This window comes from Sphaeramia orbicularis, chromosome 8, assembly GCF_902148855.1.
Source record: "Sphaeramia orbicularis chromosome 8, fSphaOr1.1, whole genome shotgun sequence".
Lineage (NCBI taxonomy): Eukaryota > Metazoa > Chordata > Actinopteri > Kurtiformes > Apogonidae > Sphaeramia > Sphaeramia orbicularis.
The window spans coordinates 19,440,526-19,467,075 of NC_043964.1; the positions used below are offsets into that span (position 1 = coordinate 19,440,526).

The window sequence follows — 26,550 nt, forward strand, 5'->3', positions numbered from 1 at the left end:
TCATTTAGAGTACACAAAAAGAAGGGAGCGTTTCTTTATCTACTTGCTGAATCACAAATTCCCTCTTCACTGGAACATTAAGTAAACCTGCGGAGATGCTAATACAATTAAGGCACGCTTGCCTTGTACACAAATCAGAATAATTTAAAGGTCAAAGAGGACTCAGTAAGCCATTAATATCTCATCTGAATGAATTTGTAGTTGCTAAATTGCTTAGTGGATAGTAGGCTGTTTTTCAAAGGTAGAAGATCTGATATTTTGTCCATAGTTGTTTTCTCATCCTTGTGAGAGATTAGCTCATTGGCGTAACTAGGGATGTAATGATTACCGGTATAACGATAAACCGTGGTACAATTCCCGACAGTTAGTATTATCATTTAAATTCTAATTATCACGATAACTGTATTTGATTACCGCACTTTGAAAACTAATGGTACTGCTCATTTCCTGGAGAAGCAGCAGCACTCCAGGCTCTCTCTCTCTTTCTCTCTCTCTCTCTATCAAAAAGAAACTCAAACAACTCAAACTTGATATGGGAAATGGTCGAACAGTGGCCATAAAGTGACATCTTTAATGCACATTTGTATATTTGATTGTTTACATGTTAATGTTTTAATGTTTCTGCCAACAGAAAGTACATTGTGGCTATTATTTAATTGTATTTCTTTCTTTCTTTCTTTCTTTCTTTCTTTCTTTCTTTCTTTCTTTCTTTCTTTCTTTCTTTTTCAAAATACAACTTGGTTAAATTATTTCAGTGTGTGTATAAGTACTTTTTGAACATTTTGAGCACAATTTCAGCAATATGGTGATAATAATGATAACCGTGATAATTTTGGTCACAATAACCGTGATATGAAATTTTCATATCATTACATCCCTAGTCGTAACTCAGTAACACTTTTTTTGTCACTTTTACACAAACACTTAGATGTCCAGGGGCTTACGTTCTTGTCAAAGGGGGTATATGTGTGTCGGCATTGGGTTTTTGCACTTGAGCTCTGTGCAAAGTAAAGCTGTGTGTTCAGCAGCTGTCACGCCCTATGTGGCCATTGTTAACCTTGTGCTGCTCAGCAGGTGTAGCTCTGCATAGGGAAAGAGATCTGTGGGTGTCATCCTGTCTTCTTTAATCTGCCCTGTAATAAAAAAAAATAGCGGGGTAGCCTTTTGTTTCACAGTTACTTACACTTGGGCTGCTATTGGCTTGTATCTAATGATTTTTTTAGTAATAGTGTGAATAATGTTCCTGAAGTTAACTTTTAATATGAGCTTCTGAATTGGCTACTTTGTGTATGTCACAATAGCTTTGTTTCCATCAGTGTATTTTCATATGCACATTCTAAGTATTGTATTAAGAGAGGTTGATGCAAAACCTCCTCGTTTTTTTGTATTTGCAAGAGGTAGTTTTTGCTGTTTATGAAAAAGAGTGAATGCGCTTAATGTGACATGGAAACAACTACCCAAGTTGTACAGTAGTGAGCATTTAATTGACTTGAATAATCAGCTGTTTCTGCCTCTAGAAGAGGAGGAGGAAAAGAAGAAAAACAACAGCAACAAGGCTGCTCAACAAGCTAATTAAGACTGATGAATAGAGTAAATGATTTCTTGTTTTGTTCTTATTACAGTCTAGGGATGCACAATATGACTTTTTCAGTTTTGATGCCGATACCAATGCTGGGGCCTTGCGTATTGTTCAATACCCGATACCAATCCGATATAGTTGATTTAAGAAGCTACAAGCCTTACCTGGTGCAGTGTTTCCTGTGGAATTGATCTCTTGGTGCGTGCGTGGGTCGGTCAGTGTCTTTCCTACTTATTCAATACCCTGTGTGTAACTCACGATTTTGTCTACTGCGCTGACGTCAGCCATGAAGTGTCCATAAGTGTCTGCCCCACACAGCTCTCTCTCTCTCTCTCTCTCTCTCTTTCATTCACAAGGTACACACAAGCTGGCTGCAGGCGTCAGTGGTGGGGTGCGCCACAGCAAAACCTTACCAGCAGAAATGTTGCTGGTGTGGTAAGCAGGCCTGGTTCTGGTGGTGGTGGTGGGGGGCATTATAGTTTTTGAAGATAGGAAAAGGAAAATGAGCAGCACAGCAGTGGGAGCCTTAGCGGAATTAAGTTTCACTTTCACTTTGTACGGTCATATGGTCTGCATGTACTCGTTGACAGGTATTGCACGGAACCCCCCCCCCCACACTCAAGGATCAGTCTTATGGATTGGTTGCTTTTATCAATCCCCGATCCAGCTAAAATGTTGATATTGGAGCCAATATTCGATCCTAATATCGGATCGGTGCAACCCTATTACAGTCATAGTTATGAAATCATCACTCTCTGATGAAACTTGCCTACTTTGCAGTCCAAGCTAATACAGTTGCATTATTTTTTTGTGTGCTACTTTTATATGACCTCCATTATAGCTGGTAGGTTTAACAGATTCACTCACATTTGACAGGGCACATGTCTAAACCCAAGTATTCACTTTGACAAATACTGAGTTTGTGGTTTAGATTTCAACCACACTGCCCCAAGGTAGTAGAAATCGTAGGAACTAATTGTGAACCCATGCCTTCACACTGGCTAACTCAAAGCACATTTTCTTCCTGCTCTCTGTGTGGGATCCTTACCTTGAGGCAGGCCTTGAACTCTCTCTGCTACTGTATTTGAAGGCCTCTCAGTGAAACTAACATTTTAATTAAGCATTATCACTATCTCAAGCTTTGCCTCTGTTCAGCTCTGATTCCTACCCTCACATGTTGGTCAGTGCGTGTTTGTTAGCTTTGTTGAGTCTGAGTGCCCGTTGTTGACATGGATCTGACCTCAGGCCCACTGGTGTTAATTACTGTACCACTTCCCTTGCCTCTCCAGCTTGTGATTGGCTGTCTTTGTCTGAGCAAGAAAGCACCCAGAAGGCTGCATGTGTATATGCACCGCTCTGATGGGGCTCTTTTTATTAGGACGGATCAAGATGGAGAGATTGACGATCTTTACTATTCCTGAGGGCTGGAGTTCGCTCTGCTGATATAGATTTCAGAGGATGGATGAAATTAAATTTAAAGACTTTCTCAGGTTACATAGAGTGTGCGGGAAAAGGACGGAGGAAAGGGGGAATGGAGAGGGAGAAAATGAAGCCAGATGGAATTGAAAAGGGGAGGAGGAGGTGGATGACAGGGGAAGTAGGCAGGGAGCGGAGGTGTTGCTGGGGTGACAGGAGAGAGGGATGAAGTGGGACGTGCCAGTGGAGCGTCAGTAATCTGTTACTTTGGCTGGATGACAGGATGGTCATATTCCACACATAACATGCATCCACTTTTTTGTTGATGTCCCCCAGCGTGCAACCAGTGCACACAGGTCCATGGTTGGTGGTCAGTCGGGGAGGTGTTTTATGGTCATAGTGAGCCATGTTTTCTTCTGATGCCCTTGTGGCATTGCATGAGCACTCAGATGGACATAATGAGGGAAATGGAGAGAGTAAGAAAAGTGGAGAGGAGCGTGCAAGATAGACAGCCAGGGACACACAATCAGACAGAGAGGAAAAAAGGGGCAACACTCAGAACTGGCAGCTTTACTTCTCTCCCTCTCTCTCTTTTCCACCCTTTTGCTTCTTGTGTATGTGTCTCTCTCTCTCTCTCTCTCTCTCTCTCTCTCTTTTGTACACTGTGTTTCTTCCCATACTCCTCCTCTCTCCCACCTCTTTCACGATCCTTTTGTCCCTCCCTGCCTTCCCTCTCTTTGATTATTACACAATATTCTGCCTGAGCCAGTGTCCCAGTGAGGTGGCGACGGGCTGGGGAATAAATGTGGAGATGGGTGGACGGGTGGAATGACCTAGACAAGCAAAGAGAAAGCAGTGGGTTAGAGGGCTGAAAGGAGCGCGGATGGAGAATGCTGGGAAACCCTCAGGTGGGCGCTTGGAGTAGTCCCCTCTCCTCCTATTTGTCTGTCCAGTCCCTTTTGTCATTTTTCCTCTCAATACATTTTCAGAGCATCCCTTAGCATCTGTTTGGATACCGGTACTATTTAATCTTAATAACCTGCAGCATTTGAGGGCTTGTGGATGTATGTGTATATGTGTGTCAGTGTGTTTTCCTATTTGTGTGATTTTGGTTGTTGTCATGAGAGTCACGTAGCTCTGCTGTCTGCATCTGCCTGCCTCCTGTATGTTCAAAGGCTGTAGAGCTCTGTGGCTCCTCCAGGACTCAAACTGCTGCTTCTGCCGTTGCTTTTCATGACAGGTTTCTCCACAAACTCTTGTCATGGCTTCCTCTGCACCCTTTGGGACTTTTTAAGTCATTTGTAGCCAGTCACTTTTAGTTCGTTTGATATCTATTGTATCCTCTTCTGCTGCCACGCTGATTTATATTTGCATGTTTGCGTGAGTGAAAATATTTTTATCGCCATTGAAGCCAACTTGAATTTGGTGCTCAGCTTTTCTGTGAGGATTCCTGCTATTCCTTGGATACTGAGCACGCCTGTTTCCAAGGAGATGTCAGCATGGCAAACTAAAGGCTTCAGTCAGTCAGTCAGCCAACGTTGCCACTCCCTTTTCTAACTATTCATTTCCCACTCCCTCTCCTGTCTGCTCACATTTGGTGACAGTGTATGATCCGGGGGCACTAGCTGGAAGATGGTACCGGGACAGCTGGGCAGGCTAGACTGGTTATTCTTCATAATTACACCACTCTAATAACCTCACTGACAGCATGTGTGCATGTGTGTGAATGTGCAGTCAGGACCTCAAAGCATTTAGAGTGACTAGGACACTGACAACTGGGATTTCTCTTGCCAGATATTCCCTTATGATAACATCAAATGAAGAGGACTGCGGTGAAATGCAAACACAATGCCGGCACACTCTGAGTAATATGACAGTAATGAGAGTGTGGTAGGGTGTTGTGTGTTCCTTGTGTGTTGGAGGTTTCATTAGCCTACGAGGTTTTGAGTCAATGGAGGTCAAAACCTCCCCTCTCCTCTGTTGTCTTCCTCTTCACAGCACACTGAATTGCAAATTAGGGTGTGCACTCAGAGTGTGTGTATCTGTATGCAGCATATCATGGCTTCAGACTTTTCCCCCTATTAGCAGTGGTGCTCCCAATTGAAAATTCTATTAAAAATTGATTGAACATTTACGCATTTAAATATCTAAATACAAGTAGGCCTACGTTATGTGTCGACTTGTGTGTTTACATTATATGAAACACATTCCAAAATCATTAAAATTAAAAATAGTCCATGTGGTCCCATCTCTTTAAATTCTAATGTTACTTGTGTCACTTTCATTTTAATGAATTCACATAACATGAACGCACATCACTAAAGTTTATGGTAATAACACTTAAATTCTTGACTTCCTCTATAAACATGACTTCTTCCTGAGTCTCTCGTCCTTTTAATATTTATTCATTTTTCCAACTTAATGTTATTACTGCTAATATGAGTCTGTCTAGCTGTTGAGTTGTCTGTGTCATGGAGCTCTACTCTTGTCACAAAACAATCCAAAAATAATAACACTGAGCTTTTTCTTTTCATGGGGTGACATGTTTCTTCTTTACAAAACTGAAAGGAACACTAGCAATAAAATAACAGCTACAACTGCACAAACATATACATATATTTCCATATACCATCCTCATACATGTTTACATCTACTTCTGGCGTAGACATTGCAGGTTTGTCAGTGTATCTACCCCTGCATAGATAATGCTTCGTGTCATAGTTGAAGTTTGTGATTGATTCATTGCTGCATTTATTTATTTCAGTCTGAAGAACAAACACAATCCACAGATCCAGCCAGTCTAAATCCAACAAATCACTCCATGAGAATGAAAATGTATAATACAAACTTCACCAATAAATAATTAATTTGTACAGTGAGATTTAAAAGGAGTATGCTTATTTTTCCTACCCTTCATACATTATTTTACAGTCTTCAACTTTGACAAACATAACACATTCAGACACCAACATTGAAAACAATATACACCATCAGAATGCTAAAATAAATATATGTTACATGCAAACTTAAGACTTAGAGTTCATACATCTATTAAGAGTCATAGTTATAAATGTTTTATAAGGTGAGTGAGAGAGGTACATACTTCCAGAGGTTTACCCCTCTGACAGAAATACAGGATTTCATAATATTTGTTCTTAATATTTTCTTTATTAATATTTCAGTCCCTCTAAGATCATATTGACTGCCTCTAATTTTGAACATTTCTGGATTGCTTTTGACAGGGGGTTATTTTTTAACGTTATTTTAAGAGAATATAGGTCAACTAGATCATAGAATTTTAGCATTTGCACCAAACACTTAGCATTTCCCTCAGCAGGTGATTTCAACACGAGATCACCTGCTGATTCCTTGTCTGTGTCACATATGTGCAGAGATTCTCACTCCCTGCTGGCATTTCACCACATATATGATGACAAATTGAATAACAAAACACTTACAAAAAACTGGAAGTGTATTTGGAGGTTGGTAAGACCTTACAATTGTTGCAAAATGTGGCTGAATATAGTATGGAGAACTATATTCTAAGGCTGCATATGTCAGTGTGTGAACCCGAGGCAGTGCTTTTTAAAATACTACGTCACCCTCTCTTGCTCTGTTGTATTGTTGATTCTTGAGAAGAAGCCTTTCCCCTGTTAATTAGTCAGGCGAACCTCCGGGGTTTAAGCCATTATTTATTCATCATGCCCTCTGTTTGATCTCATCACTGAATAGCTAGCTAATGTGTTCAGAGGTGCTTCTGTGCGTCTATAGGATCGCTGCCAGGAGGATGCAGGGTTCACAGAGGAAGGCCGTCCACACACTTGAAGGTGAACAGTTCTGCAGAGGAGTAGCTTCGGAGATTAAAAAGAGATGAACTCTCCCTGCATTAACGACTCTCTCCTCCACCTTGTCTAAACACACCTACACTATGTTGTCTGCATTAAATGAGTTTGAAACAGAAGAGACAGCTGGAAAACAGACAGTGGGAGATCAAAAGTGAGCATCTGATGTTTCATTTTATTTTCTGTGACATGGGGAGCTTGTGTGACTCACGTAGTTTTCTCCTGCCAACTCTGTTTGATTGAAGTAATGCTGCCAGGTGCTCATTCCATTATCAACTATATTATAAAAGCCAAGTGGCCTTTGTGTGTGTGTGTGCATGCATGTATGTGTGTCTGGGGATTCACACAAAATCCGGAAAAAGCTGACTGCTGCAGTTTGGCATACTTATGTATTTTTGGTCAAGGAACAGACTAGCGAAAACAGCAAGTTGATAGGACAAATATTTTGGGAGCTATTAGTAATTATGGAATACAATTGCCATACAATCACGTTGCTATACCCAGAATGCTTTGGTGGTGACTGCTGGACAAATGTGGTACAGCATGCATGAATACACAACAGCACAAAAACTACCACATCTAAAAACCGTGGATACCCACAGGTCAAAGCGCCAGCAATAATAATAAGTGTCTTATTACCCCGCCCCCAGAAGGGGAGGCGAGTGGTATTGTTTTTGGTTTGGTTTGTTTGGTTGTTTGTTAATACTCTAGCAGTGAAACTATTGGTTGAATTTGTACCAAATTGTGTTTATAGATTGCCAGTGACCCAGAATTGATGAGGTTACATTTTGAGAACAGTAGGTCAAAGTTTAGATTTTTTATGAATTTTAAAAATCTTTTTTTTTTTCTAGTTTACTTATAATGGGTGAAAATTCACATCTGAAGCAGCAAAACTATTGGTTGAATTTATACCAAATTAGGTTTATAGATTGCCAGTGATACAGAATAGATGTGGTTACATTTTGGGAAAAGTAGGTCTAAGTTCAAATTTTTTATGAATTTTTAATATCTTTTTTCTTTTCCTATTTACTTATAATGGGCGAAATTTCAAATGTCTATAAAAACATCAATTTTGTTTCAATTTACTTCAAACTTAGCACATATATAGAGGCAATTGATATGCTGACATCACCACATGCAGAGACATGATGACATCAGCTGGATCGATTCCAAAATAAGCTGCAATATGTGCGAGGGGTGGGGTTTGTTCTGCCTGGCGCTGCTTGTCATCTTGTTATGATTACTTTGTCTTAAAAAAATCAAGTCAAGCATCTGCATCTTAAATGAAAAAAACAACAAACAAAAAACTCCACCTATCACCTTGCTGATTAACTAATAAAAACTTCCATCTCTAAATTGGGGCTGCTTTAGCAAACTTCTCAACACATGCTGCATAAACAGAAAAAGTCGATAAATGACTATGCACAAACCCAAAGTTGTTATTGCTCTACTTTGGTTTTCCTGAGGCACAGTTTTCTTCAGATCTGCACTGTCTGCTGCCACTGTAAAGAAGTGAAGGGAGGATGTGTGAGTGAAATTGGTCGTGAAGAGACAGGAGATGATAAAGTGTTGTGGCGGTAGTCCCGTCCAACTCTTAAAGTGATGTTTGCTTTTGATATATTTTCTTTCCTCTATGTGCTCACACTGACATGACATAAAACGTAGACCTCTGACCTTATCTCTGTAGGGGAGTGTTCTCACCACAAGTGGTCATTCTATATTTAGAGGCTATCAGCAGTGGCTATCGTTCTAAAAATGACTTTGCATCAGCTGTGCATCTGTGTATATAATGCATTAATAATCTGATGTGGCACAAAATGTTACTCTAATTATAGCAACAGAAGTGTGAACTGATGGAAGCATTCTGGTGTCCTGGCCAGTGTTTTCTGCTTGAAGAACGATGTCTCAGTGTGGTATTTCACGCGATTTATTTATGTTAAATGCTACATTTAATGCCAAATAAATCAGACAGACACCGATCTAAACAGTAAGGCTTGCCCAGGACAAGTGAAATGTCACATCTAGTGAATCTAGAAAATCTCTTGCACTGATTGGACTAATGGTAAAAAAAAAAAAAAAATTAAACCTATTAAGCCCTGAGCCATTTGTTTCCAGTGGGAATCATTTCAATGTAACGCAAAACAATGGAGTAGATGATAGAGGAAGCTTCATTCACATAAAATCAAGTTATTATGAGAAAGCAGCAAAGGTAAGACACAATTCAGTTTAACTGGCTTCATAATGCAACCTTTATTTTTGCTCTTCTTTGGCTCGTTCAGTGAGTTTGGGATCTGATGAGTTTGTCGCATTAGTCTAATATTCATTCAGACTGTTGGCTTGTTTTACATATTTGCCTATTTAAATGCTTGTTGTTTGAGTTGTTTGAGTTATCTAACATTTGGTTTTGTTGAGCTTTTAAGTGATGTTTTTCTGGTTACATTGATATGAAGAATATGTAAATTGCTCCAACATCACATCGCATTACCATGGCAACACAGACAGAACTTATGTATATTTGATTTACCTTTGTTTTCTGGAACTAGTGGTGGAAATAGCTAAGAGTGAGCTATCTTGCTTCCTTCTCATCTTTCTTGAAGTTCTTGTCTTCTTGGACTTATTGTTACTCGATAACTTTGGCAAGCAGCTATCTAACCTAAATGTCTCTCACAGTTGTAATCTTTAAATTAACAACAGACGTGAGAAATAAGGATTTTTTTTTTTTTTTTGGTATGTAATCTTTTGTAATAATTAAAACATGAAGCGACAACCCTTCGCCACATGCTGCTTCTCTTTCTAGGACATGGCTGCCTCCGCTTATCTAATATTGAGCAGAATTCACCCTATATGATCTTTTCAGTGCTGAATTTGCAGTCTAGTGGTGCACAGATATATCAACAAACCATCTGTATCAGCCAATATTTGCTCTATTCACCGACTTTGGGTGTCAGCAAATAAGATGATATTCCACTGATGGCAGAGGCTGATATTTGTTGTGTTTTAAGAAGTAGTTTGACTGAATTTGTGCTCTTGGAACGATGGTGTAATCAGGGTGAGAAAGCTCCGTTATTTTGACCTCCACCAAGGAATGGCAGAGGTTATGTTTTCATAGGCATTTGTCTGTTTGTTTTTTTGTCTGTTAGCAAGATAACTCAAAAAGTTATTGACAGATTTGGATGAAATTTTCAGGAAATGTTGATACTGGCACACGGAACAAATGATTACTGTATTTTCCGGACAATAGAGCACACCTCAATATAAGCCGCACTCACCAAATTTTAAAAGAAAAAAAATATTTGTACATATATTGGCTGCACCTGACTATAAGCCGCTGGTGTCCACATTGTAACATGAGATATTTACACAGAAAGATGGTAAACAGAAAGATTATTTAAATATTTATTTACATACCTTAACTGCTTTTTTCCAAACAGTGCCTGTAACATGGCAGTAAAATGGCAGTAACACGTCTGGTTAAAAAACCCAGAAAAGTCATTTATCACTATCTTCATCTTCCTTCATCTTCCATTGAAACCACTGAAGTCCTCTTCCAGTGTTGGAGTTGAACAGCCTCAGAAAGGCTCCGTCACTCATAAGGGTGTAAGAAAATATCGGTTTTGCAATATATCGCAATATTTCATTTCACAATACTGTATCGATGTTAAAAAGTACCGTATTGATATTTTTAGGTATTTATTCAAATACAGCTATTGTGGAGGTTCATTTTTGATGTTTTGTTTTTCTTTTTTGTTTATATGTTATGTATTATTATTTAACACTCTTTTATTAAATAATGTTAGTTCCTTTGTTGGGATTGCACAAAAATAATGTTCTGATGTTAGTTCTGAACTAATAGAATATGAACATTTGAACAGGATCTTAAACTGTAATATCTGTAAAACAGAATTTAAGTTTTAACACAGGAACATTTTGTGATATAGCATTAGATCCTGTTGTGATCAAATAAAAATGTGTTTAGTATTTGTGCATTTTTCTGGTGTAATTCAATTCTTCAAGGAAATAATCACGTAAAAAAAGAAACAAACAAAAAATTTCCTTTTTAACAGTATCGTGATATATCGTGATATATTGTATCATGATCCTAGTATTGTGATTTGTATCGTATCACCAGATTCTTGCCAATACACACTCCTAGTCACACACCTTCTCAGCCTCTCTTCTGTTGTCGCTCTCAATGGCACTTCGGTGCAGCAGCTCTGTTTCCTTCTTGGACAGCCAGATCGATTGCTTTTAACTTAAGAAGCTGCATCATATGCATTTCTTCGTATGTTTTCCATGATAAGGGTTTGTGCAAAATGATTGTTAAAAGTTAAGCTTAAAACTTCTGCACTTTGCATCACCTCTTTCATGTCTCGCTTTTGCGCTTCCTGCTAGAGTGCCCCCTAGAGGGTGTTAGCTTGTAAAAATTTATACATGAGCTGCATTGTTGTATAAGCCGCAGGGTTCACAGTGTGAGGAAAAAGTGGCGGCTTTTAGTCCGGAAAATACGGTACATGTTGGTGGTGATCCGGGGGGGCTGATCTGCCTTGGCGGAGGTCTGCGCTCTCCGAGTGCTTTTCTAGTTTTTTTAATATAATTAAGAGGTTTTTTTTTCGTTTTCCTGGGAAAAATGACAATGAATGTTCACATAACAAAAAGAGACATCATCATTTTGACATCAGCGGTCATCCAAATTGTATTTTTAAGCATCTTTATTGGTATTGACCTAGAATTTCACAATCCGTGAAGTAAATTTATGTCATATCGCTGTAGCGGGAGAGACGACTAGACCGAATCATTAAACCAGCCATCAGTCAGAAAAAATAGCTTGGAGCTGGCTGTTTAATGATGACTTCAGGTCATGATTGAGCCATATACTAAGAGTCTCATTCAATCTCTGGGTTCATGACAGCTTTATATTGCCTTGATCCACAGCACAGCAGGGCCAAAGGGCCTTGCTGAGGTCAGTGGGGTGTTATCTTGGCGACATTCTGAGGTTTGGGCTGATCTGTGCTGATGCTTAGGGAGACAGGATTTGTGGAGGTTGAGATAGTTTGAGTCAGTGGCAGAAGGTAGGGATGTGGATAAAGAGTAGCCAGAGGTTGAAAGTACAGACTGAGGCAATGAAGTATTTTGTGCACATCTGGTCCAACGGGCCGACCAACAGCAGCTCCAACCAGATGTCACCTGGAGAGGAGAGCAGATTTTTTTTGCAATTAAAAGCAGTGAGAGATGCATTTGAAGAGATTGCGAAGAAGCAGCCGAAGAGAGACAAAGACATTGAAGAATGCTGTGAGTGACTGACAAGCTTTTAAGCAAGAACCGGAAATATCTCAAAAGCAACCGGTGAAGCATGAAGAGTTCTACAGTTAGAAAGAACGAAAAGGCAGCCAAAAAGATATAGGGCCACTAAGACAGACCGGGTTTTTGCTTTTTGAAAAGTTAAAAATAGCAATGTTAAAGAATAGTTGCAGTGACTCCTACAGCATCGCTCATATCAAGGTCGTTACTGAATATACGCCCGGGGCAAACGAGTGCAAAAGTCAGGACGGAGTTTCTTTGCCGACTGTTAGAATCGCAGGCTTGTTTTTTAGGTAGATCCGTCTGTTTGTCTATCTGTCCGTCTTCAGGGAGTTCTCTGGTGAGATTAATGTCCCGCCGTCAAATCCGAGACTCCCTCCTGTCAAACACACGCTCCAAAGACTATTTATAACCAGACACCCACTCACAAACACTAATGAGACGCTGGGTGACAAATGGTTTTGGAGGACACCTAACACACCGCTGTTTCTTCCTGGCCCCAATGCACACTTCTTATTTTTTCCACTTTTTTTTTTTTTTTCTCTCAGCCTGTCTTTGTGTCCAAACCTCATGTTGACCCACTTCTACCTGCTCCTCCTTCATTTTTCACCTGTTTTCAACACTCACCTTAAACCATCAATTTGTCGGTACTTTAACAAAGTCTTTGTTCCCACCCACTCTCCTCTTTGCTCTTTAACCCTTAAGTCCCAAATGTGTCTGTGGTGTTTGATTTATTTTAAATATTGATAAAAATTCAACCGTTTGCTCAATAGGAAAAATTTCAAAATGCATTTTCCATGGACATCCGAACATGCTCAGAGCAACCCCACCGCCCTTGAAATGAAGGGCAAAACACAGAGCAGTGAGACCAACTCGCTATAAAAATGTTTTTTTTTGTTTGTTTGTTTTGTTTTTTTACACTGTTTTCCTTGTGGTTTTTGCCCTTGGCCACACTGTCTACAGGGAATTGTCATCAGTTGGTCGTCTGTCCATCTGTCTATGTATGTGCAACCACTTTGGCATGCACCAATGGTTCTCAGCCGGGGGGGGGGGCAGATAGTCACTTTCACTTTCTCACAGCTTTATTGACACATCCTCCACATACAGGTCCATCGCGTTACTTGTGCAACAAGTGTTCAGAGAACACAACCCTTCGCCAAGCATCCTGAACAGTGTGCATGTGTGGATCGACTATTTCTTTTCAAACATGTGTATGTCAAATTATATTAAATTCCAATCAATATTTGTTGAGTTATAATGAAAAATGTGTCGTAAATGGGATTTTCAATGTTAAATTAAAATGTCCACAGAGTCTACATTCCACAGTGGATGTGGACAATTTTGTGCCAGATACAAGATAGTGTTATAAACTACGGGTGTATCAAATTGGAGGCTAATTGGAGTCATTTTGAATTTATGAATTTTCGAAAATTGCTCAATGATGAGAGATAAGAAAATTTGAGATTTTGTGACCTTGTTGTGACTTTGAACTTTGGCCTACTTGGCCCAAAATTTAATGGGTTGGTCCCAGGGCCTAGGCCTATCTGTGGGCACAATTTGGTAAAGATGGTTGTAATGATTTTCCGTTAAAGTTGCTAACAAACAAATAAACAAACAAACACACAAAGCAAAGTGATCATAATACCTCCTAGTGGAGGTAATTAGGTATTGAGGTCCGGATTGAGGATGGATTTGGGGGGGGGGGGGTGTTGTCTGTCCGTCTGTATGTGCAAAAACTTTGGTGTTGACTGAGGGCCGAGGGTTTTCAAGTGCACACACGTTATGTTTTGTTTGTACTGTTGTTTGCAGTGTTGTGGTGATTTTCCTTCATTTATTCTCGTTTTTTTTTTTTACTGTGTTTTTACCGAGTTTTGACCGTGTAACTGCCTTTTGGAGTTCAACCAAGCGCCAAAAAGCAGCTGGACTGATTTAGAAAAAAAGAGCCCCAAAACAAAAACTACTGGGCCAAAATTCAAATACTTGTTGTTCAGTTTGTTCCAGTTCACAGTTCATGTTTAACATCCTAAATCTCTTTTTGACGTACATTATTTAGCAAAAACCTGTCAAAGTTCAGTTCATTTGTCTTTTTCTATTATTTTAGCCTGTTTTGACCCTAAAACAACACAGTAAAACAAAACCACTGAAGAAAAGGAACACAAACACATACTCACAGCAGCTTTTATGACGCAAATTCACAGCAGAACGTTTACCTGAAGTAATGTGTCAAGGGTTAAAGGGTTAAGTTAGTTTCATCCACGTCTATACTTAGCCTCTCTCTCTCAGTAGAGTGTCTCTCTGTCAATCTCCATCTTTTTGTCTCTCAGCTAGTTGTGAGTCAGTGCTAGTGCTTACTGGATTAGCCATGGGCTGCTCTGCCAAGTGCTCTGAGGCTCTGGGGCAGAACACTTTGAATTGTCAGATTTTAGTTTCGTTCAGCCAGCAGGTGGCAAGAAAAAATGAGAAGAACAGTCACTTAATAGAGCGATTTCTTGATGCCTCAATTTTAACTTAAATGGTGCTGTAATTTCACTTGTTAAACCGTCAATCCCCCAAAGAATCTTGTTTAAATTTCCTACTAAATTGAATACTTTTGCAGTAGATATAAAAGCATGAGATGTTTTGTGTTAAAGTTAAAGGCGAGATAGCTGGTCTGTGCATGTGTCCAGAGAGGCAGCTTTATCGTGGGTGTGATTGGCAGTGCAAGTTGAAAACAGGAGGAAAAAAAATTCCAGTCAGATTGCCCTTAGGACTCATCACAAATACCACTTCTACTTCGGTAAATGTTACTCAGCGTTGTGAGCATCTGAAAATGAGAAATGTGTGTTTTCATGAAAGCTCCTGAGTCATCATTAGGGTTATTATAGTTAGAAAACTACAATGACTAAATAATAGACAAAGATATAGCTAAATAAACAGTACAATAAACAATGTGACAAACTGATATGAGATGCAGGTAAAGTCATCTTTGTTTGCGTTGTTGATTTATGGTGTACAAATAAAATGGATGACAATACTGGAGCATTAAAATATAGTAGAGCTGCAACCGATAAATCAACTAGGTGCTTGAAGTCAGTGCAAAAAGTCCCAATTCGCTTAATCAACTTGAATTGATTGAAGGGAGATATTCTATTGCAGTTTTCCTGAATTGAAGCTTCTTTGTGCATCACAATAAGCGTCCGTGTGAAATACAACAGTGGAACCAATGTTTAACAGCAGAGAAATGAAGGAAACAAAGCTGTGATTCAGAAGAATTGTGGTTGAATGATTTTTTCGGATCACTTTGAGTCGATTAATCGGTTGCAGCTCTAAGATATAGCCTCATTTGGCCTCTGTGGATCAAGATATCCCTCAAAATACCCATAGAACTTCATACTAAAACAAAATAAAAACAACAATAAAAGTAGTCATTCTCTCTAAATGAAAACAATGTAAATACTATGATTAAAGTGACAGACTAACTAAAAATAAAAACTAAATAAATGCCTAAAGCACACAAAGTCTGCTCATTGCATCACCAAAATATATTGGCAGAAGTTTTGCTACAGAAGTTTTGACCAAAGTATTGAATATGGAAATGAAATGCATTCTTTTCCATCCTTTCTTGTGTGAATGAACTGGAAGGCATTCACAAACAAGAAAGGTTGGATCAAAATGCATCATTTCCATAATCGATACTTTGATTGAAAATACTTCTAGCAGTGATATCCTGAATTTTTCATGTTTCTATTGATGGATTGTGTGTTTGTTGTGTTTTTCCACTTGCTATTTTCAATGGTTTTAACAGTTTTTACTAATTCTATTCTATTCTATTCTATTCTATGGCTCACAATCAGTTAACCAAGGAAAAAAAGAGAATGTCTTTGATTGACAACAACCTGAGACTATTATTGAAGTCAGATTTTTTTTTTTTGTTTTGTGTGATTTTTACTGCTGCAGTTAAAGGCTCCAGATCTAACATTTGTGTGCAGTTACGTGGCTTTAATGTTGGAGTCAGTGTTGGGCTGGGACTGAGCTATTAGTAGACATTAATAGTGGACTTTGTTCTTACCTAATACACTGTAAGCCCAGATAAGTTGAGTTTAATTTTAAAAAAAATTGAGAAAAATGGTTGCCTTAAAAAAATTAAGTCAAGATTAATGAACTTTTTAAGTACATTTAACTTACATTTAACTAAGATTTTAAGTTAAATGTACTTAAAAAAAGTTCATTAATCATGACTTAATTTGGGGGGGTATGTACGTGGGGGTGCGCTCCATAAACAACGTCACTTATTATACTGTGAAAACAAAACTTAACATGCATTCACTGTTCGCCTCCCAACTTCTACACCTCTCTTCTACAGCAGATCTTACACGAAATATTCACAACTTCTATATCCACTGGGCCCCCTCCACTGCTCTATGGGCCCCCACAAACACTGGGCCCCATGAATTTGTCATGTTTACTAGAGCCTGACCGATATGGTATTTTTGGGGCCAATGCCAATATAGGGGGCTAAAAAAAAAGCCGATATCCAATATATTGGCCGATATCCAATATTGGCCGATATATGAAATAAGAACACTGATCTACACAGGATATAATAATCTTTTATTAGATAATTGTGGACAGGTGGATTAACAGTTGCATAAATCTTTGTTTATCTCACAAAGATAATTACCACAACTTTCAAATTCAAACTATGCAATCACAAAAATAATTAAAGCAAAAAATATTACTTATCACAAAATGATGTTTTCCCTCACAAATTTTGATGTGTCTGCCTCACGGCACTACAACTTCCCATGTGGACTAAGGACTAAACTGAGCATGTGCAGAGTGAATCAGGTGAGTCCTAAGTTGTTGCTGATTGGAGCAATAGCAAGAGTTACAACTGTCCCCGATGTCCCCTACACTATTAATATACCCAGGCCTGCCTGCAGAATGAAGCTGTGAGGTAAACAGGAAGTACACGGACATGGGTGTTTGTGGGGGTGTGACAGGGGTGATTACTTCATAAGACGGGGGGGGTGGTGGTGGTTAGTGGTCCATCCTCATCACAGCGCATGGTAGCAGTCTGTGATTTTCACTTGGGGGCGGGGGGGAGGGGATTAGCAGTCCATCCTTGTCAGAGTGGGGGGGGGGCACTCCGTGATTGTGTGTGTGCCATTGTCTGAGCAGGAGTGAAAGTGAAACTAACTCGCTTTACTGTTCCTCTAACTCTCCAGGCAGCACACACACAGGAGCAGCAAGCGACAGAATCTTCGCACAGCAAAAAAGTTAATACATCGGCAACATATTGGCCGACGTTAATTAATCGGTGAAACACTATAATCAGCATTAATCGGACGGGCTCTAATGTTTACCCCCCTCTTAACGGCGCCCCAGCACGTTGTAAATAAAAAAGTGATTAAAACATGAAAATTTGCACGTTGCATATCGTACCTGTGCAGATGTGTTGGTACTTCGCTAATCCTCAGCCTGCTGTAGTCAGCATTTAATGAGCTGTAAGATCAGGGTTATTCTGGACAGAGGAGGACAGAAACTTAATTTCTGTTTTTCCAGCTTCTTCTAACTAAAACTAGATTAAAGTAAACCCCTACCGTGACGCATTTGTTTAATTTTCCTGCGAACATATTCATTCTCATTGAGCTGGTCCATATCTGACCTGTGTTTGTCTGTACCTTTAATTTGTGGGTGGAACAGAGTGTACGCCTGTTTGGTTGTTGTTTATAACACCAGGCTTGTCAGGAGGTTGTCTTTGTTGTTTTTGTTGTTGCAGTGGGTGCTGTGTTGTGTTGGCAGTGACAGCTTGTTAACGTCTAACTCGTCATCTCCTCCTCCTCTTTTGTGCCAACTGGCTGCTCTTCTGCGCTCACCTACAGTACATCACCGCAGAATCCCACGCATCCATCTGTACGGCTGCCCCGCCCCTTCATCCCTCTGCACGCCAACCCTAACAAGACGCTCCGAACACATGCAGCACCGGTGGAAGCATGATAGAGAGCAACAAGGTCTGACAGGCGAGCCAAAGAAGAAGCTCGTATCTTTAGAGCTTGTGCAACACAATCGATAAACGTGTCAATAAATACGAACGCCTGCATCCAAATGTAGACTTACGGGTTGTGAATGTACATTACTACATGGTCTATGCATAACACAGGGCAGTAGATGTGAATGATGAACAGAATGTACAAATGAAAGTTATTTTTTGAGGGTCACTAAGGGTTAAGGTTGAACACTAAAACGGTATGTGAGAGAATTCAGATGCACAAAAGCAGGAAAATAACATCATACTGTCAAAATAACTCCGTAGATGTAATAGTAGCTACTCCAAAACAAGCATTTGATTGTCATGGAAGTTGTTTTCCTCCTTCTCCCTAAAAAAAACACTGTCAAATCACTTAAAATTTTGCATTTTATATGTCATTTTTTCAGCTAGTAAAGATGCAAACTTGTACACACTGCACTGGCATCATTATGCTCAACAAAACACACACAACTGAATCTTTTTATGACTTACAGTGACTATACTGACATCAGGTTATATAATATTACCGTAATCATTCATTTCACATTTCACAACAGCTCAAACAGCATAAAAATGTCTCATGTAGCTACCAAGGTTATAATAGTTTTGGATTTTTCATTGTAGTTTAGTTTTATTTAGTTTTGACTTTTTTTTTCTCCTCTAATTCAGTTAGTTTTAATTTGTTTTAAGGGCAGATTTGCTAGTTTTTAGTAGTTTTCATTTTTTTCCTAAATATTTAGTTTTAGTTTTAATTACCTCCGCCAAGGAGGTTATGTTTTGCCAGGGTTTGTTTGTTTGTTTGTCTGTTTGTTTGTTTGTCTGTCCGTTAGTGTGCAACATAACTCAAAAAGTTATGGACAGATTTGGATGAAATTTTCAGGGTTTGTTGGAAATGGGATAAGGAAGAAATGATTACATTTTGGTGGTGATCAGGGGTGGGGGGGGCCCACGGGGGGGGCCACTGATCAGCCTTGGTGGAGGTCTGCGCTCTCAGAGTGCTTCTAGTTTTAGTTTCTGTACATCTTTTCTCTTCTTCGCCGTCGTATTCAAATAAATCCTAGACAGGACTCTGCTTTCTCCCAACTTTAGTCTCCACTTTGCCAGGTAGAGTGGGGACCAGAAGACGACTCTAAACGACAAGTGACGAGAAGTGACGGACCGTATGGTGCCGCTAGCTGAAATTGCTAGAGCGAAATAAATCACTTTTGTATCAATCTGACGCTGACAAAGACGAAAACAAAGGGAATTTTATCCATAATTTTTATAAGTTTTAGTTAGTTTTGTAAGCACACAATGCAGTTTCAGTTATCGTTTTTTTCTTTTAATTATATTTTTTATTTATTTCAGTTAACAAAAATGTATTTTCAATTCTAGTTTTCGTCATTTTGTTAGTTTTCGTTAACGATAATAACCTCGGTAGCTACCTCAATCAGATTTTTCAGTGGATTGAGATGGGCGATGTCGACCTTTGATAATGTGTTCAAAGGGAAAATATCTGAGCCATGTTTGTTCCACATACGCATGGCCATTGTTGGAGATTTTAAAACATTTGAGGTTTGCTTTGATAGTGGAAAACAGGGAAAAATTGTTTCGTATTCTGCGGCATGTCCATCAAATTAGATGCCTCACAGTGTGTGGAACTATTGTGCCCATGCAAACACAGTTCAGTCTATAAATTGTAAGACTTAAATGTGTTAAGGCGTGTAAACACACATCTTAGCCTCTGAGTGCGAAGTTGTGTTGGTATCTCATTCGGGTATGTGATGCTAGAGATGTGATAACTAGAATATAATGCCTCAGAGCCCCCTGCAGTGATATAAGAACAAAAGCAATGCCTTTCAGGTTGTTTTCTTGTCCCTTCCTCTGAGACTGAAACGGCAAGGCTGGCGGTAGCAGATGATGGAAAAGATGTGAGTCTGTTGTGCGTTGCTATTTGCAGAGTTCCACCAAGCTCTTCTCCAGCCCTCTTTGTAATACTCTCAGGGGACGGGTGAAGCAAGCAATTACTCTAACACCCCACTAGGGACTGCTGTGTGCTGCTCATCTCCCCACTCGTCCTGAGATCACAAGAGGCGTGACAAAATCTTCTTAAACACGCCTGGATACTAGATATGGGTTTTCATCTCTGAGCTGTGTTGGAGATTTCACTTCACTTCAAATAGAAGAAAAAAAAAAACAGCATTTCTGTAATTGTGACAGTATCAACTTGCACGTTTTGTGATCTAGAGGCGATCTGATCTAACATCACCGTTTATTAACATAAAAAGGATATCAAAATATGAGCTGACGATGAAAGCGGGTTTTAATTTTCATCCTGTAAATATCACAACCATTTGAAGCCTGTTTCCTTTAAAGCAGCTGTAAGAAAAGCCTCTACCTGCTTCCTATCGACTAATTCTTCGTCCAACTCCCCTTTGATTCCTGTTGACAGAAAGCAGTTTGTAGTGTGACACATGACTATCTGCATCATAACACACCGAGCTGTGCCAGGTTGACTCGACAACTTGTAATCTCCCCTGCCCTGCTTGTGCCACATCTGTCAGTAGCTGTGTCTCTCACCATCATGCTTGTGCAACCTTTAACTCCATGCCTGTTGGATGAGTGTGTTTCAGTGTGTCTGGGGAGAGCTGTTTTGTGGAAAACAGCTGACCGGTTGCCAAGGCGAACGATCCGCAGTGACAGCTGCTGTCATCCCCGACTCAGCTAATCACTAGCTGGTGTGATTGATCCCTTTTATTTCAATTCACTTTCATGGAGGCATTTTTTTTTTTTTTTGCCTTGTTCTCTTATAATTAAAGAAAATGCCTTGCAGTAGCAGTCCAATTAAACTGTCATGGAAATCCCTGGTGAGATGGAAAATTGCTCCTGTTATTCTCATCATTCGAAGAAAATCAGCACTTCTACGTCCCTGTCTCTCCTTCCAGACAGAAGAAAAGAGAATCAACATGCGAGCCCACCTTCTTTCTCTAAAAAAACCCTCTGCTCAATATTACTATGCCAACAGTGAAGGTGAAAAATGTTTCGCTTTTAGCTGTTTTAGATTGATTGCCTCGGTCCTGAGTATCATCCCAATTTATGCTTTTGAGTTTAACCTTTGTCAGTCTCTCCCCCAGCCCTCATTTTGGGTCTTGTTTCCATGGTTTCATCTGGTGATGCTTAGTTTAGAGCCTATCATGTGACACCATTCTGACTCTGCAGCCCAACTTTCCACTAGTGTCGAGTAAACACGACATCTGTGTGCAGCAAAAGTCCTCTGTATGTTAGCCACAGGCATTACCATTTACAACTGCTGTCTGTCTGTCTGTCTGTCTGTCTATCCATCCATCCATCCATTAGGGCTGCGTGATGTTGGAAAAAACTGACATTACGATTTTGAAGAAGATAAGAATTATATTAAAAAAACATTATCTATCTATCTATCTATCTATCTATCTATCTATCTATCTATCTATCTATCTATCTATCTATCTATCTATCTATCTATCTATCTATCTATCTATCTATCTATCTATCTATCTATCTATCTATCTCTCTCTCTCTCTCTCTCTCTCTATATATATATATATATATATATATATATATACATATATATATATATATATATAATGGGTCTTGAGCTGAAAAGTTAAAGAATCCCTGCTTTAAAACCCTCAGCCTTTCCATGTTCTTCTTCCTCTAAATTGTGCGTGTATGTAACTTATTTATGTAGCTCAGGTCACACAAATGTGTAATGGAGAAGGGCTCCAGAATTACAGTCATGCCATTTGAAACTATTTAGTACTCCCCCTCCTCCTCCTGACACTGAGTCCTCCAATAACATGGAACCGATCCAAAGCTGTGTCGTAAAATTTTATTATTAATGTTCCTTCTTTGTGCCGTCTTTTCAGTGTTCACTGACCCAGTCAAACTGTGCAAAACACTACAGTGAAAAATGAAATGTGGTTGAATGACTTGTCAAGAGATGCTATTATGTGAATTATACCCGTACAAAGGAAACGTATGGCATAAATAGCTGTGTGAATTGAGACAATTATCATAATTCTGCAAAATAAATGTTAACTGTATGAAATAACTGCCTCATACTGACCATATATGAGGCAGCTAACAATCTGGATTTTCATGTTGGGTAGCTATTATTTTGGGGAATTTTAATTCATTTTATTATGTCAGCAGCATGACTATTTTTTTCTTTTGACGGCACACTTGACAAAGCCAGACAGCTCCTCCGGTTGAGAAAGGCTGCTGTAAAGTACAATGACATTTCCAAATGTTAAACCCATTTAAATAAAATGCTGTGAAATTCTGTGCCATGCTTGTTTCTGTCACAGCAACAGATGAACTCCAAACTCATTTTTCTCAGTTTCACTGCTCACACCACCGCTTGTGTTTGGCCTGTAGAGCTGAATTTTATCCTCTCTTTAACATTCCCCTCGTCTTCTAGCACCTCTCACTTGGATCTGTTCTGGTATATCATTTAATCAGATGTAAGTGATGAATGAATTTCACTTTGTAATTTAATTCACCACTTTGATTGATAACCTGTGGCCTGAATCTGCTAATCTGTCAACAGATGTGTTCCTGTGGGAGAGTACTCGTTAGGTTAGCCTGTTGGCTCTGTCTGCAGTGAGAATGGCAGTGTGCTAATACTACAAAAAGCATGGCAGCAGGTCTGCAGGGAGTGAAGGCAACAAAGTACATGTCAGAGCCAGCTCAGTAATCCTGCCCTGTAAAGGAAGGAACCTTAGCAGTGCTGCTCCGCCAGCACTGAGATCCCCTTATTTAACCAGCAGCAATGACAAGATTTAGTGGAAATTACACACCATTACATGATCATTAGGAAACCTTAGGCTTCCAGTCTTAGCAGCACAAATCATGTTTCAGCTTCCTTTACACTGCAGTAATATTGGACTAATCATAATCTTGTTAAGTGCATTATTTTGGTGCTTAAATGTTTTAATTATATACAAGAATTAATATATGAATATATGTTTTTTACATTTACCTTTCCTTTCAAATAGCAGCAAATCCAATGGTTTCCCAAACTGATCTAAAATCTTTATTTTGATTGTCTTTGTTCTGGTTTAAATTGGTGGCACGGTGGTGCAGTGCTCAGCCCTGCTAGGTGGTGCTAGGTCCTGGGTTCTCTGCAGGTTCTCCAGCTTCCTCCCGCCATCCAAAGACATGCATTTAATAGGTTAACTGGTCACTCTAAATTACCAATAGGAATGAATGAGAGAGTGAATATTGGTCGTCTGTATATGTCAGCCTTGTGATGAACTGGTAACATGTCCAGGGTGTACCCTACCTTCACCCATTTGTGCCCATTTTCAGCTCAAGCATCTCCACAGCCCTCACAAAGGCTAAGCATTTTAGAAAATGGACTGAAGGTTAGGTCCGTCTTAAACATTAAAAGTTTCTCATTCATTTGTCAGGGCTTATCTGACAAATTCACCTTTATTATTGTAGAAGGTGGGTCGTCTTTTATTACCCTGTCCCACAAAGGGGAGGCAAAGGGTATTGTTTTTGGTTTGGTATGTTACTTTGTTTGTTTGTTAAAACTCTATCAGCAAAACTATTGGTTTAATTCATACCAAATTGAGTTTATATATTGCCAGTGATCCAGAATAGATCTCATTACATTTTGGGAAAAGTAGGTCAAAGTTAAAAATTTTTTATGAATTTTTAAAATGTTTTTTTTTTCCCCCATTTACTTATAATAGGTGAAATTTTAAATGTCTGTAGCAGCAAAAGTATTGGGTGAATTCATATCAAATTTAGTTTAAAGATTGCCAGTGACCCAGAGTAGATCTCATTACATTTTGGGAAAAGTACATTAAAGTTTAAATTTTTTATGAATTTTTCAAATCTTTTTTCCCTCATTTACTTGTTATGAGCGAAATTTCACGTCTTTAGCAGCAAAACTGTTGGTCATACCAATTCATACCAAATTGACTTTATAGATTGCCAATGACCCAGAATGGATCTCATTACGTTTTGGGAACAGTAGGTCAAAGTTCAAATTTTTTTGGAATTTTTAAAATCTTCCCATATACTTATAATGGTTGAAATGTGTGCGAGGGGCAGGGTTTGTTGTGTCTGGCACCACTTGTTTAATTGTAGTTTGATTCGCTATTGCCTCATAATTTTTATGTCTGTTGCACCTGTGGTGTTAGTTTTCATGGCCATTGTTTATCACCTAGTGTAATTTAACCTTTATTCACCGTTGGAATGTGGATTTTTCTCTCATTCTCTGCACAAGGGTTACCCAAGTGGACATTTGATGAGATTTATAACTTGAAAGTTCCTGCAGTAACTTTAAAAAGACATCCTGGATCAAACTGTCTATATGCTGTTTGTGAGTTTTGACACCTCTGGTTTTCCAGCAGCATCTTGGCAACATGCCGGCAATAGGTTGTTGTGCAATCAACCTGATGCTGTCAGCGTGTCTGCCTCTGGGGGAGACAAACAGACAGAGTCTTTGACCTCTTCACAGCGAACTTAATAATCCAACAGTCAACAAAGTACTATAACAAGAATAAATGTTATGATATAGCATATAAACTTTTACTTTATTTTCTTGAAGCTAAACTAAATACAGTGAGATATGTGTTTTTATTGCTAATATCTGTTTGATTGCTCTTGGTTTAGCTACTGTAATGAATGACCTTAAGAGATTATTAACAAGGTGAACTACTTTACTTACAGCTGAATGTTCAGAATAGATTAAATAGATAATACTTTAACTAAAGGAAATGAAACTAAGAGCAACAAGCTGGCAGAAACATATCCATGCAAAGGTTTAATGCAAAATATATAGCAAAACAAATCCAGGATGAATGAAATAAGATAAACACTGAGACTCAGTGTGACATTTGCTAGAGGATATGAGAAAATACAATTCTGATGCAAGTAGGAAGGTTCATTTCAATCCGAAATAAAAGATGCAGTTTACTGATCCTGCACAGCATTATAGTTTTGCAGTCATACTAATATTTCAGCTGCTCATTTTTCACAACAATGCTCTCTTCATCTTATGTGCATCAGTGTGGGACATTTATTATCCTGATGGAGCATCTCTCTTTGACGCACTGATATAGGCAGGAGCATCTTATTTTCTATATCTTATTATATTAGTGAAGGACAGTATGACCATGTACCACAATACTACACATAATGATGTCCATTTATAAAATCATCCACAGAAATTACATATCTAATAAATGAAAACGTCAGCCATGGAGCTTTCATAACTAATTCAAAACGATGTAATCATATGAACTATGTGTATCTTGAGTGCTGCGAATAAGTTGATAGGATAGATGAGTTTTAAAAAAAAAAACACTGAAATGCAAGTGTCTTATGATCCCCGTAGAGAAGCAAAATCAGGCGAGAGGGCTGATCAGACAGGACGCTTTTCACGTCAAAAGTAATTATTTTTCATTTTTTATTTACTCAGGCATGGTCAAACTCGTGCATTTTAAGGTATTGTTTTAATTCCTCTTTACGGCATGTTCTAGTAGGACCTTACATTGGAAAAAAAACATGAAAAGTGGTCAAAAGAGTGAGACACCTAATTTTAGATTCAATGTGATTTGTGTCACCATTTACACATGTTTGTCAAATTGAAAGATAATTTTACAAGCCAAGAAAGTAGCTGTTTGTGGCAAAGATAGAAAAAAAAACATCTAGTTTTTTGTTAAACAGCTCAGTCGGCTACATGTTTTGTCACCAACACCAAAATGGCTGCTGTCTTGACACATTTTACCTCAATCTGTGGCGACTAGGTATTAAAAGAGGTGACAGGTCGTAATCGCAGAGATAGTTACAATCACGTCACCTCTGCTGTTTTCAGGTGTACATATTTGCATAATCGGATAGTTTAACAGTTTTACAATAAACTGCGACTTTCTTCACTTCACTCCATTCATTAATTTATTTTCTGAACTGCTAAAACCTCATGGATTTCGGATCACAGATACATCCTGGTTATGTTGCCAGTGCATCTCAGGGCTGATGTGTGATTTACACTGATGGATTAACCTATTAAGTGCATGTCTTTGGACAGCAGGAGGAAGCCAGAATACCTGGAGAGAACCCACGCAGACATAGGGAGAACATGCAGATTTAACACAGCACCAACCAGCGTGAGATCTAACCCAGGACCTTCTTGCTGTTAGTTGACAGTGTTAACCACTGTGCCACTCACTTGTAAAATTATCTGACAAAAAACATATGTTTACATGATGGTTCAATCAACCAAAATCAAAAAAAACGATCTCTTACCATTGACTGTAATTAGGGATGTGAATCTGATTCCATTATCGATTTTGCTTATCGATCCGATTCCTTATTGATTCTTTTATCGATTCTCATTGGGTGAGGGAATAAAAGAGTACAAACGGGTG

The 26,550-nt window shown here is 38.9% G+C and overlaps 1 protein-coding gene across 5 annotated transcripts in view; it reads left to right on the forward strand.

The window, feature by feature from the left end:
• Positions 1 to 3,756: 3,756 nt before the first annotated feature.
• srcin1a (SRC kinase signaling inhibitor 1a) overlaps positions 3,757 to 26,550 on the forward strand; it is a 119,236-nt gene continuing 96,442 nt past the window's right edge. For all 5 annotated transcript variants that reach the window (XM_030141470.1, XM_030141466.1, XM_030141467.1 and 2 more), the window contains exon 1: positions 3,757 to 3,903. In XM_030141470.1, the coding sequence (XP_029997330.1) occupies positions 3,879 to 3,903 (25 nt within the window). In that variant the 5' untranslated portion in view covers positions 3,757 to 3,878. The remainder of the gene's footprint in view (positions 3,904 to 26,550) is intronic.